The following is a 25,462-nucleotide window of genomic DNA, read 5'->3' as shown; positions in this document are numbered from 1 at the left end:
TTTGTTAGCGCATCATACCGTAGGCTACTGAACCAGAATTGTGAGGGTTTCCAAACAAATTTCCGGAATATGGTCTGGTCAAATTCAACAAAGATTTTCATGTCCTACCGTACCGTATGCGGTAGGCCTATGTATTATCGCAGTATAGTGCCTGGTTACCGATTTCGGAATTGTAGGCCGATTGTTGTTCTATAGCCTGGGCAATATCTAATAATTTAATGAATCTTCCATTTTCAGATTTATCATGCAGGCCTCGAGTTTCCGCTTGATTCTTACCTTGCAATTGTTACTTCTTGTGTACGATTTATTGACAAATGCATTTGTGGAGATTTTTAATCCGGAATATGATGTGCAACTGGTGCTTTTCATCTTGCAAGACGTCGCTCTTTTCTTCCAGTTGATTGTGATTTCACTCGAATTCTTCAACACGTACGCTTCCAAAGCTGGATTTATGAAGATTATGATCTACAAATATCGTGCTACGCTTCTCATTACCGCTCTATATCTGGGAGTCAGTATTGGCCTTCATGTGTGGACTCTGTCACTTAAATGGGACCGTAGTGGACAGTTTGTGTATACGTGGGGGTATGGAGGATATTATGCATTGTACATCATACAGAGAATATTATCAACCATTTACTATTACTACTACCGACGAACAGCGCTGCGATTGGGAGATCCCAAATATTACTACAATTCAGAATGGCTGCGATTACATGGACTGGGCAAGAGTTAGGTCTCATATTTGTTTGTATGCCTGCCTCAAATATTAGGCTATAAAGCAGTGGTTTTCAAACATTTTCGACATGCCCCGTTTATGATGGTGATAAAGTTTGCGCCTTCGCGCACCCCTTATCACAAAATGCATCCAGAATGCTAGCAATCCCAGCGGATACTTAGATGGCACGGAGGCCAAGAGTGTTGATGAGAGAGTTTTCAAACATGAAATTCGGACTATACGCAGAGCAACAAGCATGAATTGGTGGCAATTCGTGCGGAGCGCGAAATTTTTTTTAACTTGCATTATGATGTTTCTTACCTTGGCGCTCAACACTACATCTTAAACTACGAGTGTACTGCGAAAGTTGAATCTGTTACAAGTATATCTTTCCTGAGTTGAGTCATCCCAATGTCCGGTGCAGTTGTAAAATACCATATTTGTTATTGCCTTTTTTGCCAATTTCGGTACCATGCAAGTGATGTTGTGCAGAGTCAGATTTTCATATGCTTCATCTTTATTTTTGGCGACAATCACATTTTAGTCAGTATGCACATTTAAGCCCAGTAATTTTGAGTGGCTTTTTCAACTATTATACCTACGGGTACTCAAATATTTGTTATTTTATATTGCGGCAATGCTTATTAGTAGGCCCACATACCTATGTTACCTATATATTTTTGATCCAAACCTGGCTCAGTAACCTTCCAGAAAAACATGGTGGGTTGATATAAAGATGAAAATTGTATCGATTTGTCTAAATATGATGGTACTGTTTTTCAGGCAAAAGCGACCAGCATCAAAGAGGGTTTAGCTAAATGGGTGAGTATGATTTGTGTGACTTGTATCGCCTTTCAGTAAATACTGATCAAGTCTTGCAGCACTAGCACCTTGTTTTCAATCCTTATCTCGGGTACTGTTTGATTAACAGATTAACAGTAAATATCTTGAATAAAACATAATGGTTTCAAACGATTCGGTATGCGCACAATGATGCAAGTACTCAAATCTGTATCGAGTATGGATTCTAATGATTCGAGTCTCGTAGTGAGAACTAATATTTTTTTGAGAACTGAAATGATACGATCCCTGCCAGTAACAGTTAACTTATCAACGAGGATTATAGCTTCGATATTATTTTCCACTGTGGCAGGCTATAAGTGTAAACCTCGATTTGTCGTACTGCGACATACAAAACATGCAATGGAAAGTTACTCGTACGTTAGATGAAACAATATATTTGTGAAGGCGCAATCAACACGCAATATTGTTATACAGTGGTTTGGTGCAAAATAGCAATTAAATTATAATGTGACGTAGAATTGGCATTCTATTATTTGTGGCCGCATAAAAGATAGGCTACATATCTGAACTTCCCGCATCATTCACACCGCTATGACATTATAATGAGTGATACTCGAATAGACGACTCGACCCGAAGGCTAATACTCACTTCAGAATCAAATCGCCCAGTTACTCGATTTTGACAAGCCCAGCTGGAAATGACACATCAATGCACCTTGTTGCTCTGACTTCATGTTATGAAATTGTCTGCCACGTTTTTTGAATGCAGTACAAAGGCACCACAAGGTACTACTACCACACAAAATTTTGTGTAGGCCTACTGAATTGATACATGTCCAACTGGCTATCAGAAATGCATCTCTTAAAATACAATGTGTATGACGGAAATAGCAACGGCAATCCTTAAATCCGTACCATTTTTGAGGTTGAGAAACATTAGTGAAAGATGCTACCTTCTCTGAAATCCTCATGCTGCTGAAAATTTCACTTTCATCTCCCTGTTTTTGCTACCCATTAAGCATGACATATATTTCATTCTGGAGTAAGCAGATCAGACGTAAAAAATTCTGAAAACTGTCCCGATTGTATTTATTTCTACCATGTTGGAAGAATTATAAAATTCTATACGAACCTGCATTTCTGTTGCATTCCAATAAGTTTTTAATGGATAATAATGAAGTCACAATCCCGCATTAATTATGTCGTATTATCACTTGGATCAGCGGTAGCCAGTAATGAAGTAATTCTACATTTTCAAAGTACTACCCAAGTAGGTTTGCTTACTTATGCTACTTAGTCAAGTGGGTATGTTTATAGACTAATTCTACTTCAACGTAATTGTTTGTTAGGGGTGATACTCTTACTTTTTATCATTTGGCTTTTGAAAAGTATAGACTAATTTTGGGATAAGTCTGCATCAGTTTCACAAGTTAAATTCGCCGTAAAAACCAAGCGCAACAACCACTGTGTCATGGTAATTGAATATATATTAAAAGATTCTACCTATTTTTTGTCATTTTGCATTAGTCGCGAGGATGGAATTACAATTTTAAAAGTAATCGACCCCGACTAACTGCTAAAAGTATGTGTCCCTTTGACCGAAAGAACTTTTTGAAGCTAATTACTCGAGTAGCCTACTTGTCAGATGTTCACATTCTACTTTCACTTGAAGTGGTTTTGACATGTCCTGCAAATGGCTACTTCTACTTCTAATTGACTAAAGTTTAATGGCGTGAGTAGCAACTCTGACTACACTTTCATCACCTCTGCATATGATGTATGTGCAATAGTAGTCTTGACTCTTGATCTAATTGTAGCCTACACCATAGGGTCAAATTAGAATTGTTTTCAAGCACCCTTCTCTCCTGGTTTACTGTCCGTTGAATTTGAAATGTTTTTGTTTTTTTAGGAAGAGAAAAATGGTTCGAAAGCATGTGATGCGAAGTGCGTGAAACTATGTGGAGAGCTTCCGCCGATTGAAAAAATGGACGCGTCATTGTCCACTCTTGTTGCCTGCGAGTATGTGCCATTTTCATTCCGCAGCATTGAAAAGATACAATGTATTGTATTGTATGCACCTGTAACTTACTATCAATACGAAAGTTGAAGCTTGCATATTAGATATTAACACATCAAGTATGGACATGATTGGCTCGATTTCACTACTCGGAAAATACCCCAAGACTTGAGGTACACTTATTTTCGAACGAGCGCCACAAGTAAAATCTTCAGTATTGCAAATGTTTCACACTTTCATTTGGGTGACTTGGAGTCGGGTTTTATCAAAATACGTCAACCAAGTCTGTGCCTACAGAAGCAGTTCGTGTCCCATCTAAAAATAGTACATTGAGCTCTTTTCCCCGATTAGTCGAAATTTCATACAGGTGACGCCATATTTTGTGATATGATTATTGATATACAATGGTCCTCCTCATTCTCTACTAGTTGCCAACGATTACCCCTGAGGAGTGTCAGCCGAAAATATTCGGGTTCATATCAATATGAATAAACTATTCAATTGTATATTGAAGTTCTGTACCTCCAAGAAGCTCTTCACCTTTAAGATTGCTATCATATCCATGAAAAGATGGCAACCTGGAACATTAGGAAGTGCATTGCGATCCACTGGTTGGGAAGCACTTCGCTAAAGCAACTGTTGATGCTGAAAATTGATGTCAATGTCATGGAAGTATACGGCATGTCAACAAGACTAATCAATTGCAACCAGAGGTGATGAAAGGAGTCAGCATTCGTACTCAAGTAGAAGTAGAAGTATTATAATTTCTTCTTAAATACAGGAAGAAGTAGCAGCATGTCAGAACTACTTCTAGTGAAAATGAGGGTGGTAAAATTCTCTTGAGTAGCCTAAGTAGCGTTAACCGGCTGGCACCGGAGGGTTTTTCCGAAAAAAGTTTGCTTCACTTTTCAAAACATGGTAGAGCCAGTCTGACATGGCTGACGCATGAGTCAGACTGAGGTTTATGGTGAAACAACGCTCTACAGTGTTTGATAGGTATTGATGAAATGAGCAAAATCGGAAGTAACCAAAACATGTACATTTTTACTAGATCTCGTCTGGCTCGTGACGTAGTTGGTTAGGCGTTGACATTCTGAATGCAACGATATATTACTTGTTGGTTTTGCATCCCATTGAGGTCGTGTTTTACAGTTTTGAAATGTAAAGCAAAATATTTCAGACAAATCCGCCGGTGCCAGCCTGTTAAAAGGTAGATTTTTTTTGCGGGGAGTCGCACAACAGTTATTCGGAGGGTTGTACTTCTGAAAATGCATCTTGCGACTAACGCAAAATGCTTTATGACAATACTAATAGATGCAGTTTCTGAAAAAGAAATTCAACCACTGCTATACATGAGCTATTTCGCACTGTTGTTATGACAACTTCATGCAAAAAAGTGATTGAAACATACCCCAAAGATACTTTCTACTTTACATGAGAGTAAGAAGTAGACATGCTTCAAAATCTGTGAAGTTGACGTGGTAGTAATCAAAAAACATAACTACGAGTAGAAAAAACCTTGAGTACTCTAAAAAATTAGAAATATTTTATATAATGCTGACCTCTGATTACTAACCAATATTGTTGAAAGGTAGTAATATAGTAGAAATTACTATTATGGAGACACGAGTGAATTAGTGCGGAGCATGGTCCGGAGCCAGATTTTTTCAATTTTGGCCGGACCGGATCAGTACTTTTTCTGTTACGGCCGGAGCCGGATCACTATTTTTTCATACGGCCGGAATCTTTATGGATAAGCATGACTTTTATAACTAAATAACCACCAACCACACGCAAGTAATCGCCAAGCCAGTGCGAAAATAAACGAGGCATATTTATCAATTCACGGAACCCCCGCACCGTGTAGGGCCGGATTTCTGGTCGGACTTTTTCATTTTTGGCCGGAGCCGGATCAGTACTTTATCCTGATACGGCCGGAGCCGGACCAGAGAATTGAACAACCGGATCGGAGCCGGACCAGAGAATTTGTCAATCCGCTCCGCACTAGAGTGAATACGACCTTTTTAGTACTGCGGTGTCGTTTTCTTGTTTGAAACAATAATTCAGGATCGTGTCATAGTGGCGTGACCTGCGGTTTTATGAGTCGAAACCCCTCCCATTGCAAACTCAAAATCCCGATTCCATGTCCAATACTTCTCAGCAAATTTGCAAGTCAGTAATTTGTATCATCAGTTCCGCCAATTAGCAGGAATGGACATTGCGCAACTCACCCTGAGGTTGTTCATCTATTCTAGAAGTGTAGCAATTGATGTGACCTGATGCGTTGTAATATGATGTGCGGTGTATTAGTGAAATTGAGAGATTGCCGACTCGCTATTAGGTAGCTGCAAACCAAATACCAGGTACATTTCTCAACGAGCTGTTGTAGCATGCAAAAGTGTAGCTTTTACCAGATTATACATATAGGTCAACATGAGGAGGTTTATTTGATCCTTGTATGATCGGCATGTAAGCATGTACTTTATGTATTACATTGATACTAACTTGGTAAATGTTGAGAATTTTTAAGCCTTCCCTTTTTTCGGCGGGATGCGGCCTGTTGTGTCATTAGAATAAAGCTGTTTCGCGAAGTCTTGAGATCTGGGTGCGGATACTGCATGTTGCCTCGCATCTACTCTAAGTTGCGTATTTCTTTTCCAGGCAGTTGTCATTATCCAGTAATGCCATTGAGAAGATCGCCAACTTGCAGGGTTTAAGTAAGTCTGTTATCATATTGATGACGATCTTCTTTCGTTTCTATTTCTACAGAGATTTCAGCAAAGCTACCTACTTACACTTTTGGATATAAAAAAGTAGAAAGTAGATTTGAATATTGTATCACTCTTATTTGGCGTGAGAACTGGACAAAGTAACATCTGTATCACGGTAACTAGGGTTCCCTGTACCCTATTTTGAGATCCGGGAAAGTGGACACTTTTTACAAATCACAGAAAACGCCTAATTTGAAAATCTTAGCACGAAACAATGTTGTGTTGACAAAAAAAGTCAATTTGTCAACTCTAATCCCGAAAGACCCGCTCCAACGTCCAGATTACAGATTTCGCATCATTAATGTCGATTTTAGTTGTGCCTTTGCAATTGGCTAAGCTATAAATGAGGGCATTTGGGCATCCTTTGGGGACATTTTTGATTTCTCGAAAAAGGAGGGCAAATTCTCTTGCAGGAGGACGTATGGTAACCCTTATGGTAACTGAATGTATTTATGAAATGGCTCAAAGTATTTGCAGTGTCAGTACACATGTAGCGTCACTCACAAAGTTACATGCGGCAATTTCAAAAGTAGATGACTCCTATTAACTGCTACGAGTATGCGATCACATGACCAAATCCACTTTTTGAAACTTCTTACCCTACTACTTAGGTATCAGACCTTTCATTTTCTTGCTCCGTATGAAAATATTTTTACATGTTTTGAAAATGGGTATTCTACTTGTAATAGAGTAGAAATTCGCGGCTTGATATCTTCTACTTCAGCACCTTTGCCTAGTGCACGGTCATATTGCTGTTTACTGCGATAGAATTCAAGCACCCACCCTTGTCACCAACTTACCGATCTTTATTACGGGAGCAACAAAAAATCTGCAATTTCCACAATCAAATATGGTTGGACTAACACAGATCTATATATATGAAAAACTGCAACAGTTGGTTTATGTTATAGTGCATAATATTGCGTTTGACATATTCACCAAAAATATCTGCAATTCATGAAAAATCTTCAGTTCAAAATCTTGCTGTATATAGAATGCATTTGAAATAATTTCTGCCTACTCTACGATAGTTAGAGGTGTCCAAAGTAGCCAGCGTTGCCACTCGTTTAGAAATAGAAATAATGCCATAAAGTTGTACTCATTTACAAGTAGAAGTAGCGATTTCCAAGACATGTCAAGACTAGCCTACTTTGAGTATAATATGAAAGGTCTCGCAAGTTCTAAAATAAGTAGATTTGGTCGAGCGTCGAGGAATGTCATGCATGTAGCCGCTCATCAAAGGTCGCTACGTTCGAAATTGCAAGATGAATATTTACTACTGATGAAAAAGACTAATGACACTATAAATGAGTGCAATTTTCAAATCTATATTCAGTTACTGCAGGAATGGGTAATTAGTTATTCCGGCAAGCCAAATGTGAAGCAGAAAATAGGTTGGCGGGCCGAGACAAAAGTGTAGAGTCTGTAGACTATATTCTGCGACTTGCAGAAATTTTATTTCCAACCTGAGAGCGATGTATTACATTGTAAACACATGTTGCTAAGTGGATGCGTTACTGTTAGGTTGCGTGCCTAGCTCTGTGTGGCTTGGTAAAATAGCGTACCTTCGCTAGCAGGTCCACATCAGTCGAGTGTATGTATTTCGCCGCATGATTTTTCTCATTACAAATAGGTAGTGCTCCAAATCTTATTGAAATGTCTGCCTTCACCCGCACCTTTCATTGTTTGACATAGCGTCATTTGTGAGTGAGGATGACCGCTAATCACACACACTGATTGCATTATTTTATGAATTAGGACTTGAAAACGTATGGCGCGACAATGTAAAGCAAAGACCTGGCAAAATACAAGATTTGAACTCAAATATGAAAAGAGTGACTTGTAACTTTAATTGTTACGACCTAATTTGCTATATTGGCTTTATTTTGTACCTGAATTACTGACGTATGACGTATGTAGGTTATGTCATCACGCTACTTAAACAAACTAGATTTCAAAGTAGACGAATTTCGGGATCAATGTATACGTCAGTTTTTTCCGGATGTTAACATTAATAAATCGATTTTTAGGAACTTTTCGCGGGCCGCTCAATTGCGTCGCGGGCTGCCATATGCCCATTGCCCAGGTCCGAGTTACTGTGATACAGGGGCTACTACACCCATGACAATTTCACTGATATAAGTGATCAAAACTTTCTACTCTTTAAAATGCAAATTGTTTTGGCTTAAAAACCGTGTGAACTAGAAGTGGGAGTAACCTCAAACATAAATACTGGAGTAAGTATTGCAAGTAGGCAAAACCTGCTTGAGTACTCTTAAAAAATAGAAGTACTTGGATACTTGACCGCCTGTAACTATGATCAATAATGTGACGGTTGATAGTAGTTCGGTATGCCTCTTCTTTGGTCATTTTCCAGGAATTTTATCCTTTCACCTCCACTTTTCTGATCGAATTATGTAAATAATAGGAATATGAAATATTATATGAGCACTTCATTTTCTTTTAAGAAAATCTGACAATCTTGTCACTGTCGAGAAATTTGATCAAGAACTTGAACGGTTTGGTGAGTGATTTTGTGATTGAGTTGTGAGGTAGTCGCTTCATATGGAGTTGCGTCTCGTGTATAGGAAGCGGTCGGTGACACTCTGAAGGAACTGTGGATCTCGTACAACAACATTGAAAAACTGAAAGGCGTTCATGTGCTCAAGAAACTAGAGGTAAGCTTTCGTTGTAGCAGACTCTAATTCGACTAATTGAGCGAAATCGCAGTAATATAATTCGAATCGAATTCGTGAAATTTTTCTATGTTCTCATTTTAATTCAAATCTCATTTCTGGTTTTCCTGACAATGCTGCAGGAGAACTGTATTGTGCGAAAAAGAGCCAGGCTTGCCGTACAGACATTTGCTATTCTTGCGCTGATCAGAATCAACTATGATTTGATATGAATTGAACTTCACACAATATCCAAGTTTTTGCGAATTCAGTCATTCTAATTCCAAATTAATTAGGAAGAAGCTGTGCCAATCATTCTAACTGTAATATAATTTGTAGCAGCTGAGACTTTTTTCGTTGTCCAAGTGTGAGTAGAAGAGCATAGCACATAGTGCAATCCGACAATATGGCTTTAAATCTCATTCCTCTTCATCGAAAAGTAGGATCAGCACTACGATCCATAATCCTGAAAATTGATGCAGGCATCTACCCAGTAAAGTACCAATAAGAATATCAAAATTTTGTGAGCCTCGGGTATCGAAAATATGACGACATGTACAACTTGTACGATTAAAATGAATTACAAAAAGTGACTCTTAGCAGTACCTGAGACTCAATGTTGTAATGACTCGAGTCCAATTTTTTTGTATATTATGAATGTGAAGCCTTCGATATCACCCAAGACTTTCTCAGAAGTGAGTTGACCCCGTCGTGAACTCTATGACATGGACTCCAGTCTCAACACCATGACTCGTACTCGAACCGTTGCTCCCTGTCTTGTAATGGGACTTGATTCGACGGTGAAGTGGAAAAGACTCGAGTATGACTCAAGAGGACTCGAGTCGAAACTATAGAAGTAAAATTGACTTGTGACTCGGAACCTTGTGACTTGGTTACAATCCTGCGAATTGTGGTTTGTTTTTGAATATGCAATCTAGCATGACCGGCCACATTATGCTGCAAACATAGAAACTTAGTATTGAACTTGAGCTAGTTGCTGATCAGAACGTTGCTGTGCAGGTGTGTGGATTTTGCAATCCTAGCTCTCATCATTTTCGTGTTCTGTGCAGATTTTGTACATGAGCAATAATGCTGTCAAGGAGCTTCCGGAATTCAGAAAACTGGCCGACCTACCATGCCTTGTCGATCTCTTGTTTGAAGGTAATTCAGTTTATTCAAGACATGTACCAAACTTGACTGGTCGAAGTGAATATAACAGATTACACCTGAATTCAATAATTCCTGAATAAAATTCGACGCTCAATCTCAAGGTGGAAGTTTTTTGCTTGTCCTCAGCAAAGGCAACCAAGGGAAGAGGAATATTCTCCTTCCCGGTCAATTTATAAACGGCTTTGCCATTATCTCTTTGTAATGGGCGATAGCGTATGTAGTCAACCTTTCTGCTTTCGGACTGCTAAAATTTGAAAAACATATTTTGCGGACCGTCAACTTTCTTAAAATTAATATCAACCCAGATTGTAATTAGGATTAAAGTATGCAACACGAATAAGGAATTGCGCGAAACAATAACTTCATATTGTTAATTTATTCGCTAAAAGCATTTCGACTGACTCATCAGTAGGGAACGTCAGTGATAGGGTGAATCAAATTCGAAATGTAAGAACTATTTTGTGTGTATGATGTAATAATAACAAAAACAAACAACTAGTAGACGGGCAAGATACGGTAGTAACGGTACAAAACAAACGTTAATGAGTACATATCCGGTTATAAATAACCGAAAACACAACACATAACATTAATGAAATATTCCAAGAGTGTAGAGGCGTTCCTTCTGATGACAGAGAATCAGCTTTCGCAGCTTTATGATCGTAGATTCCAGGACCTTTAAATGAAAAAGAGAACGGCCACGAGCACCTATAGAAAATTGACTGTCATTGTGAAGATCTGCACATTCTGGATGGGATAAGAGATGTTGTCCAATAGCCGAATTACGAGCAGTAACTTGATCATAATCACACATTTCATGTAATGTGAAATTTGCTCCTGTCTTTTTGGTACAAATATCCTGTTAAAACCACCGACTTGATTTTGACTGTGGGGTTTCTTTTTGAAGAAATATTTTCTAGATTCTATAATGCAGTCAAATGTCGCTAAATTATACTGTTGAATATTTTATAATATATATTACATTATTGAGCAAGTTGTACCGGTAGGCTAGTTTTCAACAGTTTTGTAAAGCATTTGCAGCATTGACACTTGGTATAACTTTTTCAACTATTTTCAATTTCTGAATCAGTTGAAATTTAAGTATTTTAATCAACAAACTAATTTATTGAAAAACCCTCGACCTCTTACATTTTGCAAGAACAAAATAGATTTGGCTGACTGGCCGATAAGTGGACGTGAGCCGGCAGTGGTCCAAGAACCAGTGTGCTATTGAGACAAGTCACAAAATAATAAGCATTTCACTTTCTTTCTAATGACGTCACTACTTGGTCTCATATATCAACTCACAGTATTTTACCTTTTTGAAATTCACTTCTAACAATGATGCAAATCTATTCAAAATCCACTTATTACCCGAAGAAGTATGTATGCAGAAATGACTTTGGCTTTGAAAGGCCTTGAAGTAGAAGCTGTCTTGAAAGGTTGAAACATAATGACTCGAATAAGTTGTAAAAGTAAACTTGATGGTAAGGGTGGCGATAATGATATGTTGAGATCAATGAGGGCACGATGAGGCCAAAAAGTTTGGGAATCACTGCTCTAGGTTCTGCGAGGCCAAACCTGGCATTTGGCTTAGAGTTATTTTAATGTTTTTGTATTCTAGGTAATCCATTGAAAGAAAACCTCGCAGACCCTACTGTTTACTTGGAGATGGTTATGAAGGAACTTCCGAAATTGAAAAAACTTGACAATACACCGATTGTCCGCAATGACGACGAAGACTGACCTTGATCCGTTTAACGCTGAGAGTTTTGAATAAATTATATTTTATTTTTTGTTGTTGCCTGATAGCTTACTAAGAACCCTGGCTAGCAGTTTGTAAACTTCGTCAGGGGTTATTGCCAGTACTTAGCTCTATGCTAGGGTTACCAACTTACCATACGTCCTGGATTCCCCGGCCATGTCTGGAATTTTGAAGGCCTGAAGGGAGCTCATTTTTTTTAGATCAACTTAAAAATAACTTATTTTGGGGAAGATTTATTCTACTTCAAATTTCTCTTCGCGCTGCACGAGATTTAGTGTCGCATATATTGATTTTAATATGGGTACCCCTGTCCTCGCAAATACTGCAACAAAAATAACTATCATTTACTGAAATAAGACTAATTGTAATCACAATTTTATTAGAACCGTATATTCCTGGGGTCGGTAAGGCTGTTTGGGTGATTTAATCAAAGATAGTGGTTTTCAAGCGTTTGCCATTTTCTGGGGGTCGCGAAGATGTTGAAACCATAACTGATGGTTATCCTACGTCCTCTTTTAAGAGGATTTGTCCTCTTTTTTGAAAGTGTCCTCGGAGGACGCCCAAATGTCCTTTCTATTAAGATGTTGTCCCTTGTTTAAATGATTACCAGTGAACCCGTCCCTCGGTGAACCCGTCCCGTGAACCCGTCCCTCGGTGAACCCGTCCCTCGGTGAACCCGGCCCTCGATGAACTCGGCCCTCGGTGAATTCCGCCCTCGGGAAATTTTGTAACCCTAATATCCTACCCCAACCCTAATGTCCCCCAACCGGCAACCCTAATATCCAACCTCCGGCAACCCTAATATCCTAACCCTAACCCTAATATCCAACCTCCGGCAACCCTAATATCCTACCCCAACCCTAATGTCCCCCCACCGGCAACCCTAATATCCCCCCTCCCCCAACCCTAATATCCTAACCCTAACCCTAATATCCCACCTCCACCAACCCTAATATCCCCCCTCCCCCAACCCTAGTATCCTACCCGAACCCAATGTCCCACTCCCCGAACCCTAATGTCTCCCCCCCCCTACCCTACCCAACCCTAACACCCCACCTCAACCTACAGTTGCAATAACGAGCAGACCACGCGTGGTTGATATGTGAGCAATAACAATCGTTGGGATATATTTTTCATCTGAACAAGTCACACACAATATACAATGCGATAAGACCCAATGCGATGTCATGAACAGATACGAGGATGTCGCACGTCCGCCCCTCGCCAAGTCAATTCAACAATGAGCCGACCACGCAATCGTGATCACGTGATCTGATCACTCCGTGACTGTGTGATCTACGCATGCCCTGACCAGACATGGGGTGATTACTTTATGAATGTAATCGATTGCGATTACGATTACTTCGGTATCACGCAATTACGATTACGATTACGATTACAGCAAAATCTGGCAGTAGTCGATTGCGATTACGATTACATTTGAAAAGTAATCACGATTACTCACGATTACATTTACTTTTTCTATTTATTTTTGAAGACATATTGGACGACAATATAACTGGCGATGAAAAGGCCTCATGAGAGAACAACTTCGTTCTTAAATGTGACATCATTCGCTTGTTACGTCACTATATACCATTACATAACTTTATAGATTACGATTTCTCAGACCCAACGATTTGCACTCTATAAAGGGCCATAACTGCTGCACACCAAACCCCCTTATTCGGTGGGGGCGAGCTCAAAGAGGGCCAAATTATTTCGTAAATTAAAATAAGTTATAGAGTGTTTTTGAATGATTAATTTAACTTGAAAATTTTTCTCACCCTTCGCGATTTCATGTCGCTAGATATCTTGATTTTAATGTGCATACCCCTCCCCATCAAGAAAATAATATGCATAATTTATAGAAATCGACATTTCGGTACCGACCACTACCGCGCCACGACACCAAGACATATACAGACGTATGACGATCATGTGATACCAAAGAAAGATCTTGGCCGAAACGTCCATGTATATGTGTCCACTGTCCAGTGTCGACTGTCCATTGTCCATAGCTGCGATGAATGGGCGTGACGAATAGTCCTATCCTAACATAATGATACATCCCGTGAATAAAAGACAATTTGTGTATGCGTCTCACGAAATGTTTTTCGTTCAGTTTAGTCTGCAACGTTTGTTCGACTCCAATATCTTTTGACTAGGCGGTAGATCGCCAGTTAACAACAGCGACTAGGGTTGCATTTAAAACAAACGGTGTTTTAAAACTGTTTGTTTAAAACATGTTTAAACAATATTTTAAACAAATGCCTTTTAAAAAAAACTGTTTTTTTAAACGTTGTCTAATTATACCGTAAGTGTGTAAATCGGCCTACGTCGGAAAGACCATGTAGTATGAGCCCACGGACGATTTGCACCCATAATAGTCTATGTATACGATGTGGGATGGCTGGAACCCTCAAAATCGTCGTCGGTGCAACAGTTTTAGCATGTAGATATTGATCATTGGTACGGAATGGGTGTTATGATGATGATGATCGCCAATCGTAAAAATGCTGCATAACGGTGAAGACCTGGTTGAATATATATTTAGTTTGTTCATGACAGTGGTCAGAAGCCGTTTTCGTCGAAAGAGCCATGTTTATCCTATATTTTCAATTGCCAACGTCAATCCACTGCGACGTCACAATTAAATATTAGTAACGTCATGGCAAAAACAAAAACAAAAAAACAATAAAAAACATGTTTAAAACATGGGTCTTGTTTTAAACGTTTGTTTAAATTGATTTTTGTTTTAAATGCAACCGTACATGCAACAAAGTAATAATATCAACGGGCCCGTCCGAAGATGTTATAATTGTTGATTACACACCGAATGCATATTGACTCAATCGTGTCTTTCAGTTGTTGTGACAAGGTCGATCGTAAAAGAGAGGTATGGGCAGGGGGATCGCCCCCAGACGTTTGATTGATCATCCCCAGACGTTTGATCGATCACCCTACGGGGGCTGCTGTTTCGGTCCTGATTCTAGCTACAACGCACGCTAATATATGGTGTATAAGCGAATGACTATGACGGCAGATTCAAATGTTGAGTAAAGACAGGGCATACGATAACTTATCGTAGGCCCCGGTAAAGAATTGCGAAATACCGATTGGTGCCTGTTTCAGGTAGGGGCATATTAGAATAAATAAGATAAAGGGAACATAAAATTCGGCAATATTGCATAATATTTCTCGCAGTTGAACGATGAATTGCCTACAATCCATTTAACACATATATTGCGAACTGCCTTTTTACTCGCAACAGCAAAGAACAACTCGGTCATGATTTATATCAGCAGTCGTTGATTTGTAACGATCTGATGTAGAAATCGTAATATTTGAAGAGTACAAAATTTCAAATCTTTGTCGAGTGAACGCAGTCATAGGCCTATACTCAGTGGTGGCCCTACGAACGGGGGGGGGGGCTGGGCGAGACTTACCGGGGGGGCCTTTAAGTATCCAACCGTAACTTCTGGGGGGCTCCGCCCCCAGACCCCCCTTTCGCATCTGGTATTATTATCTATCTTTCACCCTGGCAAGGTTGGGCCAGCTGCTGGATTCGGCCATGTCTATTATTGCATGTGTGCAAGGATAGACTACATCAAACCTAAGTAATTCTGTCGCATGCAGAGACGTGTTGATTATCGGGATACGGGACTTTTCTACCAAATGCAGAGATTCGATGATGATTGACACATCTGTACGGAATCATATTCTTGCTTGGTACACGTATTTCCATGTTTATTCGTCATTGCGCATAATCCAAATAGGGGGCCCATCGACCAGGGGGGGGGGCGGGCGACCGCCCACCTCGCCCACCCCAAAAGCCACCACTGCCTATACTCAACGGTAAAACTGCATAACCAAACATAGAAACGTTACTATTTAAAACTAGGCAGAGTGGCGGTTATTATTATGCTGTTAGATGGTGATGTCTGGAGTATATTATTACCCTGATATACGGCATGCCGACGATTCTTAGAATCACACGACTACATATACATCGAAAATCTATTTGCTATGTGTGGATAATTCGTTACGTAATCATCGACGAGCAAAGCTAATGCTTGTGACGTGATAATGAGCAGCGGCGCTTGAAAAGCCGACATCTCCTACCAATAACATGGTATAATATAGCACTCTTTCTTGTTCACTGTTCAGTTTCAGTCAATAGTCATTCTACAAATAAAAAGTAATCGTTCTTTCACCAAGAAATCGATTAGTTATGTGAAATAATCGATTACGATTACGATTACTTCAGATTTTTTTCGAATGTAATCGATTGCGATTACGATTACTTGGAAATGCTGTAATCGTCGTAATCGATTACGATTACTAATCACGATTACCCCATGTCTGGCCCTGACCTCCTTACAAGATCGACAAATCAGTTGATAATAACATTATTAGTTTAATAATTTATATTAATACTTGTTAATACACTTGATTTCAAAATTTCCCGAGGGCGGATTTCACCGAGGGCCGAGTTCATCGAGGGCCGGGTTCACCGAGGGCCGGGTTCACCGAGGGACGGGTTCACGGGACGGGTTCACCGAGGGACGGGTTCACTGGCAACCGTTTAAATATATGGCAAAATCGACTTGGATACAGTAAATCAGCACTGAAGTAACGCTCAGCCGGGTATTTCGGGGGGCTGGACCGAAAAGTTGACCTTTTTTAGGCAACCACCTGATAATGTGAAAGAAAAAACTGTATTTTGGGCACTGAGCGAGAAAGTTGACCTCTTTTTCAGTCAACCAACCCAAATTTACCATTTTCCTCGGGTTTTGCAAGTCTGAATATTTTGAAAAAGTATCCTCTTTTCAGATTTCCAGAATATGGTAACCCTACCATAAATGAGCTTCCTTTACATCAGGGGTCGCCAACTCAAAACGGGTCGCGGGCCACATTTTTAATTTCGTAGCAGCCGCGGGCCGCATGAATCCAATACCGATATAGGCAATCACGTTTTACCGTACGAGGGCGCAGACTAGATGACATCATGGAGCCGTATCGCAACTCCGCCGTCAAAGCATCTCGATGGTGCAGGCGAAAAAGAATGCCATATCTCTCTCATTTTGCCGCTTGACGTTTTTAAATTTTCTGCTCTTTTCACGCAGTTTGCATGCCTCTTCTCTACTTCGCCTAGACCAGGGGTGACCAACCTTTTTGGCATCCACGGCCGCATTCCAGGGCATAGTCGTAATGAACTAGCTGAACGCTAAATGCCCATGTCAGAGTGTCTATATCCATTTCTGGTGAACCCCGGACTAATCTATTTCATGATATAAGCTTGCTATATACCGAAAGAGCGAACGGTCACTATGTTCATGTTAATACTGTACTGCATGTTGTTGCGCCAAGCGCGAAAATTTTTCATATATACTAATGAACCTCACGATTAAATATTAGTAGTTTACTTATTACTATCAAACATTTTATTCTTTCTCAACCCATGGACATGATGAGATTCACCGGTAGAGTTCAAGGGGGTGTTTTCGAAAATTTAGGGCAAGTAATAAATGATGCAGCTTCGGATGGGCCAATTGTTATTAGTCAGTTTGTTGCATGCGGTTATTTCTTGACCTCCCATCAGCATTGTCGGTATAGTGAGAAGTACACAATTCCGAGTTGGTATTTCTATATGGGGCGTATCATTTTCCTCTGCTTTCGAATCTGTGATGTGGGGCTCTAATTGCAAAGGGTCCAATTATACTAAAATCGAAATCACATTGAATCGCGCGCAGCGGGAAGAAAATTTCAAGATTAAAGAAACTCTATCAAGAATCTAGAGTCAATTCGTAAATTCAAATTGCATGTAAACGGGCACCAACACATACTAATTCAATTACGTGTCCACGGCCGCACAAATTCCCATTTACGGCCGCGGGTTGGCCACCCCTAGCCTAGGCCAAGGTGGGCGTCTGATCTCAAAGACTACTCAAGTCGCTTCGACACCTTCCTATTTTTTCATTGTATCGCAGTTTTGTGGTGTCTTAAAATGATGAAAATATTAATAAACTGTTACTGATGAATATTTTGACTAGCTTTGACAGTCACTACTGCGTCAGTGCTACAATATAATTATGCCTTCCGTTCAAAGACATGATAAATGAAGGATTGCATATTCAGTGAATTACATAATTGAATTGAACAATGGAAGGTAACAAAATTGGCACATGGAAATTGCACTTATGCACTGCAACGAGCATTGAAACAGTCATACATTGGAATCCACTTGAGGCTAATAGAAAAGAGCCATACAACAGAATCGAAACTCCATCAGACAAGTCTTACAATGAATAGATTGGACAAACAGAACGGAATAACAACTCAAACAACATTGTGTTGAGATGATTCACACACAGTCTATTGCGGTTAAATTGAGTAAGCACGATGAAAAGATAGCGATTCAGTAGCATCAAATGATTAATTAGCGAAAGTAACACCCATCGGCAGCCAGATATTCTTGCATTGTGTCGCGTGATATAAAAATTCCTCGCCCTGTCCTTGAGAGGAATCACTCCAATCCCTTGCCTGGCCGTAGCTCACCCACGTTCTTTTCACGTTCTCGGCCGAGGTGTATTCCACAAATTTCGAACCCTACAACGATATTTCAGTAGTTATATAGCTACATCATACCTGGGCAATTTGATGCCCAAATACGGGCTCGGGACCGGACTTCGACTGGCCCGCGAAAAGTAGCTTAGATGCTTAGTATTAGAAAACCTGCTTTTGAATGTTGATCAGTGGAATGAAACCATGGGCTATAGAAAGTGAACCGGAAATGCCTTTACATTGAAGTCAGTTTTTGTAGTGTTTCCCTGTTTGTGCGTAGCCTACATAGAGATCTTATGAGTAATCCAGATTCAAAATAAAAATCATATAGTAAAGTATACCGTATACAAAAAGACATGAGAATACCAAAATGCACACTTTGGAAATTAGACTATCATTATGTATCATATCTTGTTCATGATATTTGGAAAAGAGATTTGAGTTCGGCCGGCCACCTTATTTTCTGCTTCTCATTTGGCCGTTTGAGAAAATATTTGCTCGCCCCTTATCTAGATCTTTGCAATGACGATCTGCCATAATCATAATCTGCTCGACACACACTATGTACATTGTACAATCATAATCACAAACAGCATCGCATACATTGATTAATAGAAGACTGGACCAATTCAGAAGTAATAAAAACCTCTGAAAATTTGTGATCCAGATAGATACCACTCCGCAAAAACAAAATCTAGTTTTAGAAATAGATAGAATTTCAGAGACGCAAGAGCTTGTAATACCTGAGGTGAGCCAAAATACCACATAGCGTTTACATCTTGATGCTCAGCCAGATATTTTGTCAGGTGATCTCGGCCTCCGCTCAGAATGTTCACGACACCTCCGGGCAGGTCAGACGTGTCAAAAACCTTCAAAACAAGACATTCAAGGTTGTCAAATTGCTGTAACGATTCAAGTGGTTTTGCTGAGACACTGGTTCTCCAATCGTGCCAATCTTGGCTTTGAAAGTTTTTATGGGCAAAATCACCATTAAGCAATTCATCTCACGTAGTAGCTATTCACACATGACATGCAGCACTGATAGCTATTCTATATTGGTCCATGTTTTTAGGAGACATTGATCAGTAAAAATCTTTTCAAAGATATTTACTAAACCCATTATCAATTTTTTTTCTTGGATTCCGGTACAATTCAACAGTAATTCCACCTCCAATTGAATAGCACCAACTCTACTCTATACAAGAATAGTATTTCATCAGTTGAAGAGCTTCTTGGAGGTACAGAGTATAGTATATTCATATTGAAATAAACCAGAATATTTTTGGCTGACACTCGTCAGCAGCTAGTACAGAATTGGAAAGAATATTGTATATCAACAATCCTATCACCGGATACGACATCACCGGCATATTTTGTGATACGATTGTTGATACACAATGTTCTGTAAATGCCTACTAGTTGCTCACGATTAGCCCTGACAAGTGTCAGTTAAAGATTTTTGGGTTTATGGATAATCATTTGTATATTTCACCAGTTGTTATTTTACAGTCAAAGTTAGCTACCGTCAATCTCAATGTTAGGATTTCCACATATACTTGTAGACATATTGATTAAAGAGAGTATTTCTTAAATATGAACCACTGCATAGGCCTATATTGCTCCTTATGGGCACAAACCTGGTAAAAGTCCAACGCCGGTATTGGGAATTTTTCGCTTGGAATGATAACAACGCAGTTGGCCCGAACCACAGCAGGAGCAAATAAAGACACAAAAGACAACAATGGACTCTCATCTGGACAGGCAATCCCAATAACTCCCATTGCTTCTCGAATCATCACTGTGCATCCGTATAAAGTGGTTTCCTTCAAAAATACAAGAAGGTTATTCAAAGCGTAAAATCGATGCACTAGTATTTGTTCTTATACTACGGAATCAGTGCTTTGGTGTCCAACTGATGCGCAGAAACTCAAAGTTGGGTTGGTTGCTAGTTCTTCTGGGTGGCTTGTATTTTTGGAACATTTCCTTAAGAATGATATGGTAACTCTAAAACGCTTTTTGAAACATACTGTATTCACAGCAATGGTCAGTTTCTTTCAGGTCGCTCTTTTAATAAAGATCATTTGCAGCGGAAGTTGATATTAGTATGACATGTTGAGCAGATGCGGCTAGCTAACTATCTCGGACAGGTTTTGTTGAAAATGATAATTTTATAATGCTTGAGACATTGTTAGACTGCTGTGAATAATGTTCGCTGTACTAGTGTTAGAAGTGTTTAGGAATATTGATTGTGTTGTGTCGTCATAATGCCGCGTATAATATCTGGCCAGTGTGCATACCTCGTGGCACAAGTTTTAAAAAAGTTCGATACATCGCTCGCTGTTTGAACAGGTACGCTGTAAAATACTCTGCTGTGTGTTGGACTGGTGTTTGTATAAGAATCTCAAGCCGCAGGTAGATCGGAGAAGGTTCCTAGTTTTTCATCAAAGGTTATGCGCCCTTGCTAATCTGCTCAACAGCAACGATGTCATCTGCTAATAATATGGATAAGTTGAAGTGCGGTAGGATGAGTAATTGGCCTACGTGGAAGATACAAGTTAAAGGTGAATTAATGGCCAACGATTTATGGGAATACGTTGCAGAAGGAGATGTAGAGAATGCATCCAGGTCTAAAAAGACTAAAGCCGCCGGAATATTACTGCGTAATCTTGATGGCTCTGTGTTACCGGCTGTACCGGAAGAACATCATAGTGATCCGAAGAAAATATGGGAGGATCTGGAGAAGAAGTTTGAGCCGAAGAATTCGATGATGTTTCTATCACTGAAACGGCAGATTGAATTGATGCCGACTTTTACGGATACGAATATTATTGAAAAGATTCAAGAATGTCAATTGCTGTTTCAAAGAATGGCTTGTATGGGTCATGCCGTTAGTGGTAGTGACCAGGTTTTCGAAGTAATAAAGCATTTGCCGTCCAGTTTTGAAGTGACGCGTTCATATCTTGTGAACGAAATGCAAAGTAAACCGGATTATTCGTTGGAAGATTTGCTGGTGAGAGTGCAAACCGTGATTTCGGTTTCTCCGCCTCAAAGTGTTCAAGCCTATCAGGCGAAAGGAAAGTACGGTAAGCCCAAATTTACTGGTACATGTGATCATTGTGGTAAAGTTGGACATAAAAGGTCCATGTGTTGGGATCTGAAAAATGATGGTAATCCCCGTGGTCGGGAATTTGAGCCTCGTGGTTATGGCCGAGGAAGATCTGCTGATAGAGGCAGAGGACGTTTTCAGCGTCGAACTGCTCATTATGCTGATAGTGGAAATGATAAATCCCGAGAGAATAATTCGATGCGTGTAGAAGAGAGACATTCTCTGTTTTATTCATCTGCTGTTTTACCTGTAGAAAGTAGAAACCTGGGTATGTCGCATCGTGGTAATAGCGATCGTTTTCGTGTGAGTAAGCAATATCTGATGCTTACGTCTGTTTGCCTGTCTCGACACAGACTGTCTGTTATCTGTGACAGTGGTGCGACCAGTCATATGAGTTGCATTTCTGAGATGTTTATTGAACTGACACCTTTTCGTGTGGAAATTGAATTAGGTGATGGTAAAGTCATATATGCTGAGGGCATTGGGACCCTTCGTATGGCCATGTATGAAAATGGCGAGAGAACTGGTATTGCCGATTTACAAAACGCACTTTATGTCCCCGACTTATCAACAACACTGTTTTCCGTGAATGCCGCTGTTGATAATCCCAAATATGAAGTCGTTTTTGATTCGGATGGTATTCGCATTTTTGATAGAGATGCAGGGCTCAATGTTGTTACTGGCAGTGTCGTGGACAATTTGTATGTGCTGGATTTTCGCCCTTGCAACGAAAAAGAAATGCGCGAGCCTCTACCACGCCCCATCGAGAGGGAGCATTGTTCTCCTAAAAGTGATAATAATACCAACAAAGTTAACTGTTTTCGTGGTTCTGGAAACAGAGATGATAAACCATGTGTTATGGCCAGTAAAGTCGGTGATGTAGGGTCTGCTAGCGACTCTCAAATTCCGCATGGCTCAGAAGGAGTGCTGTCTTCCGAATTATCAATGGCTGGCACGGATTGTAATACTTGTGATATAGCGGATGATTTGCCGCAAGATACTGTTAGGGAATTTGTGAAAGACAATGTTATTGAAAATTGTCTGGCTGGAGCCGTTTCAGCTGAGTTGTGGCACCGTCGTCTTGGCCACATTGGACATGATAATTTACAAAAGATGGCGAATAGCAAAATGGTCAACGGTATGGAGTTTAATGGTCCGTTAAAAATTGATTTTTGTGAACCTTGTATAATGGGGAAGTCTACGAAGTTGCCCTTTCCTAAACGTTCAGAGCGACGGGCAATGCGTGTGTTGGAGTTGATCCACTCTGATGTCTGTGGACCGATTGCTCCCGAGTCTCTTGGTGGCTCGAAATATTTCCTTACATTCACGGATGATTACAGTCGCGTGAGTTGGGTGATTCCCCTTAAGAAAAAAGCCGACGTGTTTGCAGAGTTGCGAGCGTTCGTGCTACATCAAGAAAATTTTCGGAAACAACGTGTTGGATGTATTCGTACGGACAATGGTGGCGAATATATCAGTAATGAATGTGAATCCTGGCTTAAAGAGAAAGGAATACGGCATGAGAAAACTGTGAGGGCTTGTCCTCCGCAAAATGGCGTTGCTGAACGTCTGAATAGAGTACTCTGTGAAAGAGCTACTGCTATGATTCATGGATCGCAGGTACCACCGCATCTGTGGCCTGAAGCGATTATGACCGCTAATTATTTGAGGAACAGAAGTAGTACTGTTGCTCTGGATTGTAAAACACCGTTTGAAGTCTATCACGGCACCAAACCTAGCGTGAAGCATCTGCGGGTGTTTGGGTGCAAAGCTTATGCGTTTTTGCCGAAGAGTGAGAGAAGAGGCAAGCTTGCTGCTAAAGCTGAAATATGTACATTTCTGGGATATGGCCTGTTAACGAAAGGTTATCGTTTATGGAGTGATGAAAGGCAAGAAGTGATAATACGACGTCATGTTCGTTTCGACGAAACACGATTTGGTCAAGAAGGAGAAGTGGCTGAATCTCAGCCTGAAATGCCTGCATCGCGTTTCATCTATCCTGTAATGGATGACGATCAGGAAATACGTGATGATGGGAGAAGTGGTAACGAAGAAGAAATTGTAGAATTGAGGAGATCTACACGTTTGAATGCTGGTAAACCACATCCGAGACTTACATACGATGAAAGTTTCCAACAGACTGAAGAACAAGTTGAAGATGATCCTTCAGTCTCATTATTGTCACATGCAGTACCAGCTACTGGTGTGCACTTGGCAGAGCCAAGAGGCCTGAAAGATGCATTGAACTCTGAGCATTCTGATTTATGGATGGAAGCTGCACGAGAAGAAATGAAATCAATGCATGATTTGAAAGTGTGGGAGTTGGTCAAAGCTCCTGCTGATGCAAAGATACTTGGATGTAAATGGGTACTGAAATATAAGTATGATGAGAATGGGCAAGTGAACCGTGCAAAAGCACGCCTTGTTGCACTTGGAAACAGTCAAAAATATGGAAGAGATTATGAACAAACGTTCGCACCTGTGGTGCATGCAAGCTCATTTCGTGCCTTCATTGCTTTAGCGAATGAGAAGAGTTTGCAAATTCATCAGATGGATGTTAAAACTGCTTTTCTCCATGGGAAACTAAATGAAACAGTGTATATGAAACAGCCTGAAGGATTTGTAGTAAAAGGGAAGGAGAGCATGGTGTGTCTGCTGAAGAAATCAATTTATGGGTTAAAGCAATCACCGCGTTGTTGGAACCAAGTTCTTCATGAAAGATTGACTGGAATGGGATTTAAACAAACTGTATCCGACCCATGTATATATATTGGAACACGATATGGGGAAAATATTTATTTGGCTGTGTACGTCGATGATATTTTAATTGCTGGAAAATCTGAGAATGCGATAGCTCAAACAAAATCCTTGTTTCAAAAAGAATTCAGTTTGAAAGATATGGGAAAGCTGCATTATTTTTTGGGAATGCGTGTGAAACAAGGAGATGATTACATCTGGATTGGGCAAGATAGTTACGCTCAGTCGGTGCTTGAAAGATTCAGAATGTCTGACTGTCGACCGGCATCTACTCCAATGGATCCTGGTGCAAAACTAGAAAAGTCGAAGTCTACTGACACAAAGTTTGATGGATCTACTTATCAAGCAGCAGTTGGAAGTCTGCTTTATCTGGCACTTTATACCAGACCCGACATTGCGTTTGTTGTGGCGAAACTGGGTCAATATAGCAGTGATCCGACTGTGTACCATTGGCAGATGATAAAGCATTTGTTACGATACATTCGTGGAACTGTCGATTATGGGATACTCTACAAGCGTGAGCCGAATACAATTATGGCTTATGCAGATGCTGATTTTGGTGGAGATCGAGATGACAGAAAGTCAACGTCTGGATATGTGATAATGAAAAACAATGGTCCTATTGCATGGAGATCGAAAAAACAAACTGTAACGGCACAGTCTACTGCTGAAGCCGAATTTATTGCGTTGAATCTTGTCGCTCGAGAAACTGCATGGTTTCGTCAGCTGCATGACGAAATGGGGAGAAAAATTGATGGACCAATCACAATATATGAAGATAATCAAAGTGCTATTGCTATGTGCAAGAATCCTGTCAATCACCAAGCTAACAAGCACATTGCAATAAAATTTGGTTACATCAAAGATGAACTTGATGGTGATAGAATTGAAATTCGTTATGTACCAAGTGATGATCAATTGGCCGATATCTTGACAAAGCCTTTACGTCGACAACCTTTCTGTTACTTGAGAGATAATATTGGTGTTACTCAAATGCCAGTGTGATGAACAGTTAAAAATGTCCCAAGAGAAGGAGTGTTGAAAATGATAATTTTATAATGCTTGAGACATTGTTAGACTGCTGTGAATAATGTTCGCTGTACTAGTGTTAG

General features: G+C 40.0%; 4 protein-coding genes across 5 annotated transcripts in view; 3 read left to right on the top strand and 1 right to left on the bottom strand.

The window, feature by feature from the left end:
• Positions 1-25,462, top strand: part of LOC145441242 (histone H2A) — a 150,739-nt gene that overhangs the window by 74,581 nt on the left and 50,696 nt on the right. The window lies entirely within an intron of this gene.
• On the top strand, positions 119-885 carry LOC145440346 (transmembrane protein 138-like). Its single transcript, XM_080317927.1, has one exon. It carries the CDS (start codon positions 245-247, stop codon positions 734-736), a length of 492 nt encoding a protein of 163 aa, XP_080174053.1. The 5' UTR covers positions 119-244; the 3' UTR covers positions 737-885.
• Positions 1,313-11,951, top strand: LOC145440344 (dynein axonemal light chain 1-like). The gene is made up of 8 exons (XM_080317926.1): positions 1,313-1,438; positions 1,502-1,540; positions 3,432-3,541; positions 6,201-6,256; positions 8,779-8,834; positions 8,899-8,988; positions 10,056-10,146; positions 11,780-11,951. Exons 1-8 carry the CDS (start codon positions 1,436-1,438, stop codon positions 11,899-11,901), a joined length of 567 nt encoding a protein of 188 aa, XP_080174052.1. The 5' UTR covers positions 1,313-1,435; the 3' UTR covers positions 11,902-11,951.
• Positions 17,993-25,462, bottom strand: part of LOC145441235 (aldehyde dehydrogenase family 16 member A1-like) — a 39,341-nt gene continuing 31,871 nt past the window's right edge. For both annotated transcript variants that reach the window (XM_080319059.1, XM_080319060.1), the window contains 3 exons: positions 20,125-20,310; positions 19,231-19,356; positions 17,993-18,532 (listed from right to left, as the gene is read on the bottom strand). In XM_080319059.1, coding sequence (XP_080175185.1) covers positions 18,359-18,532; positions 19,231-19,356; positions 20,125-20,310 — 486 coding nt within the window. In that variant the 3' untranslated portion in view covers positions 17,993-18,358. The remainder of the gene's footprint in view (positions 18,533-19,230; positions 19,357-20,124; positions 20,311-25,462) is intronic.

Source organism: Botryllus schlosseri, chromosome 6, assembly GCF_051294905.1.
Source record: "Botryllus schlosseri isolate E-star chromosome 6, Bs_hap1, whole genome shotgun sequence".
NCBI classification, from domain to species: domain Eukaryota; kingdom Metazoa; phylum Chordata; class Ascidiacea; order Stolidobranchia; family Styelidae; genus Botryllus; species Botryllus schlosseri.
The sequence above is the reverse complement of the archived record's forward strand: the minus strand, read 5'-3'. Positions and strand labels throughout refer to the sequence as shown.

Coding starts and splice junctions, on each gene's coding strand:
- LOC145440346 (XM_080317927.1), top strand. CDS start 245: ATGCAGGCCTCGAGTTTCCGCTTGATTCTTACCTTGCAATTGTTACTT.
- LOC145440344 (XM_080317926.1), top strand. Junction 8,835..8,898: donor TCAAGAACTTGAACGGTTTG/GTGAGTGATTTT, acceptor TCTCGTGTATAG/GAAGCGGTCGGTGACACTCT. Junction 8,989..10,055: donor ATGTGCTCAAGAAACTAGAG/GTAAGCTTTCGT, acceptor TGTTCTGTGCAG/ATTTTGTACATGAGCAATAA.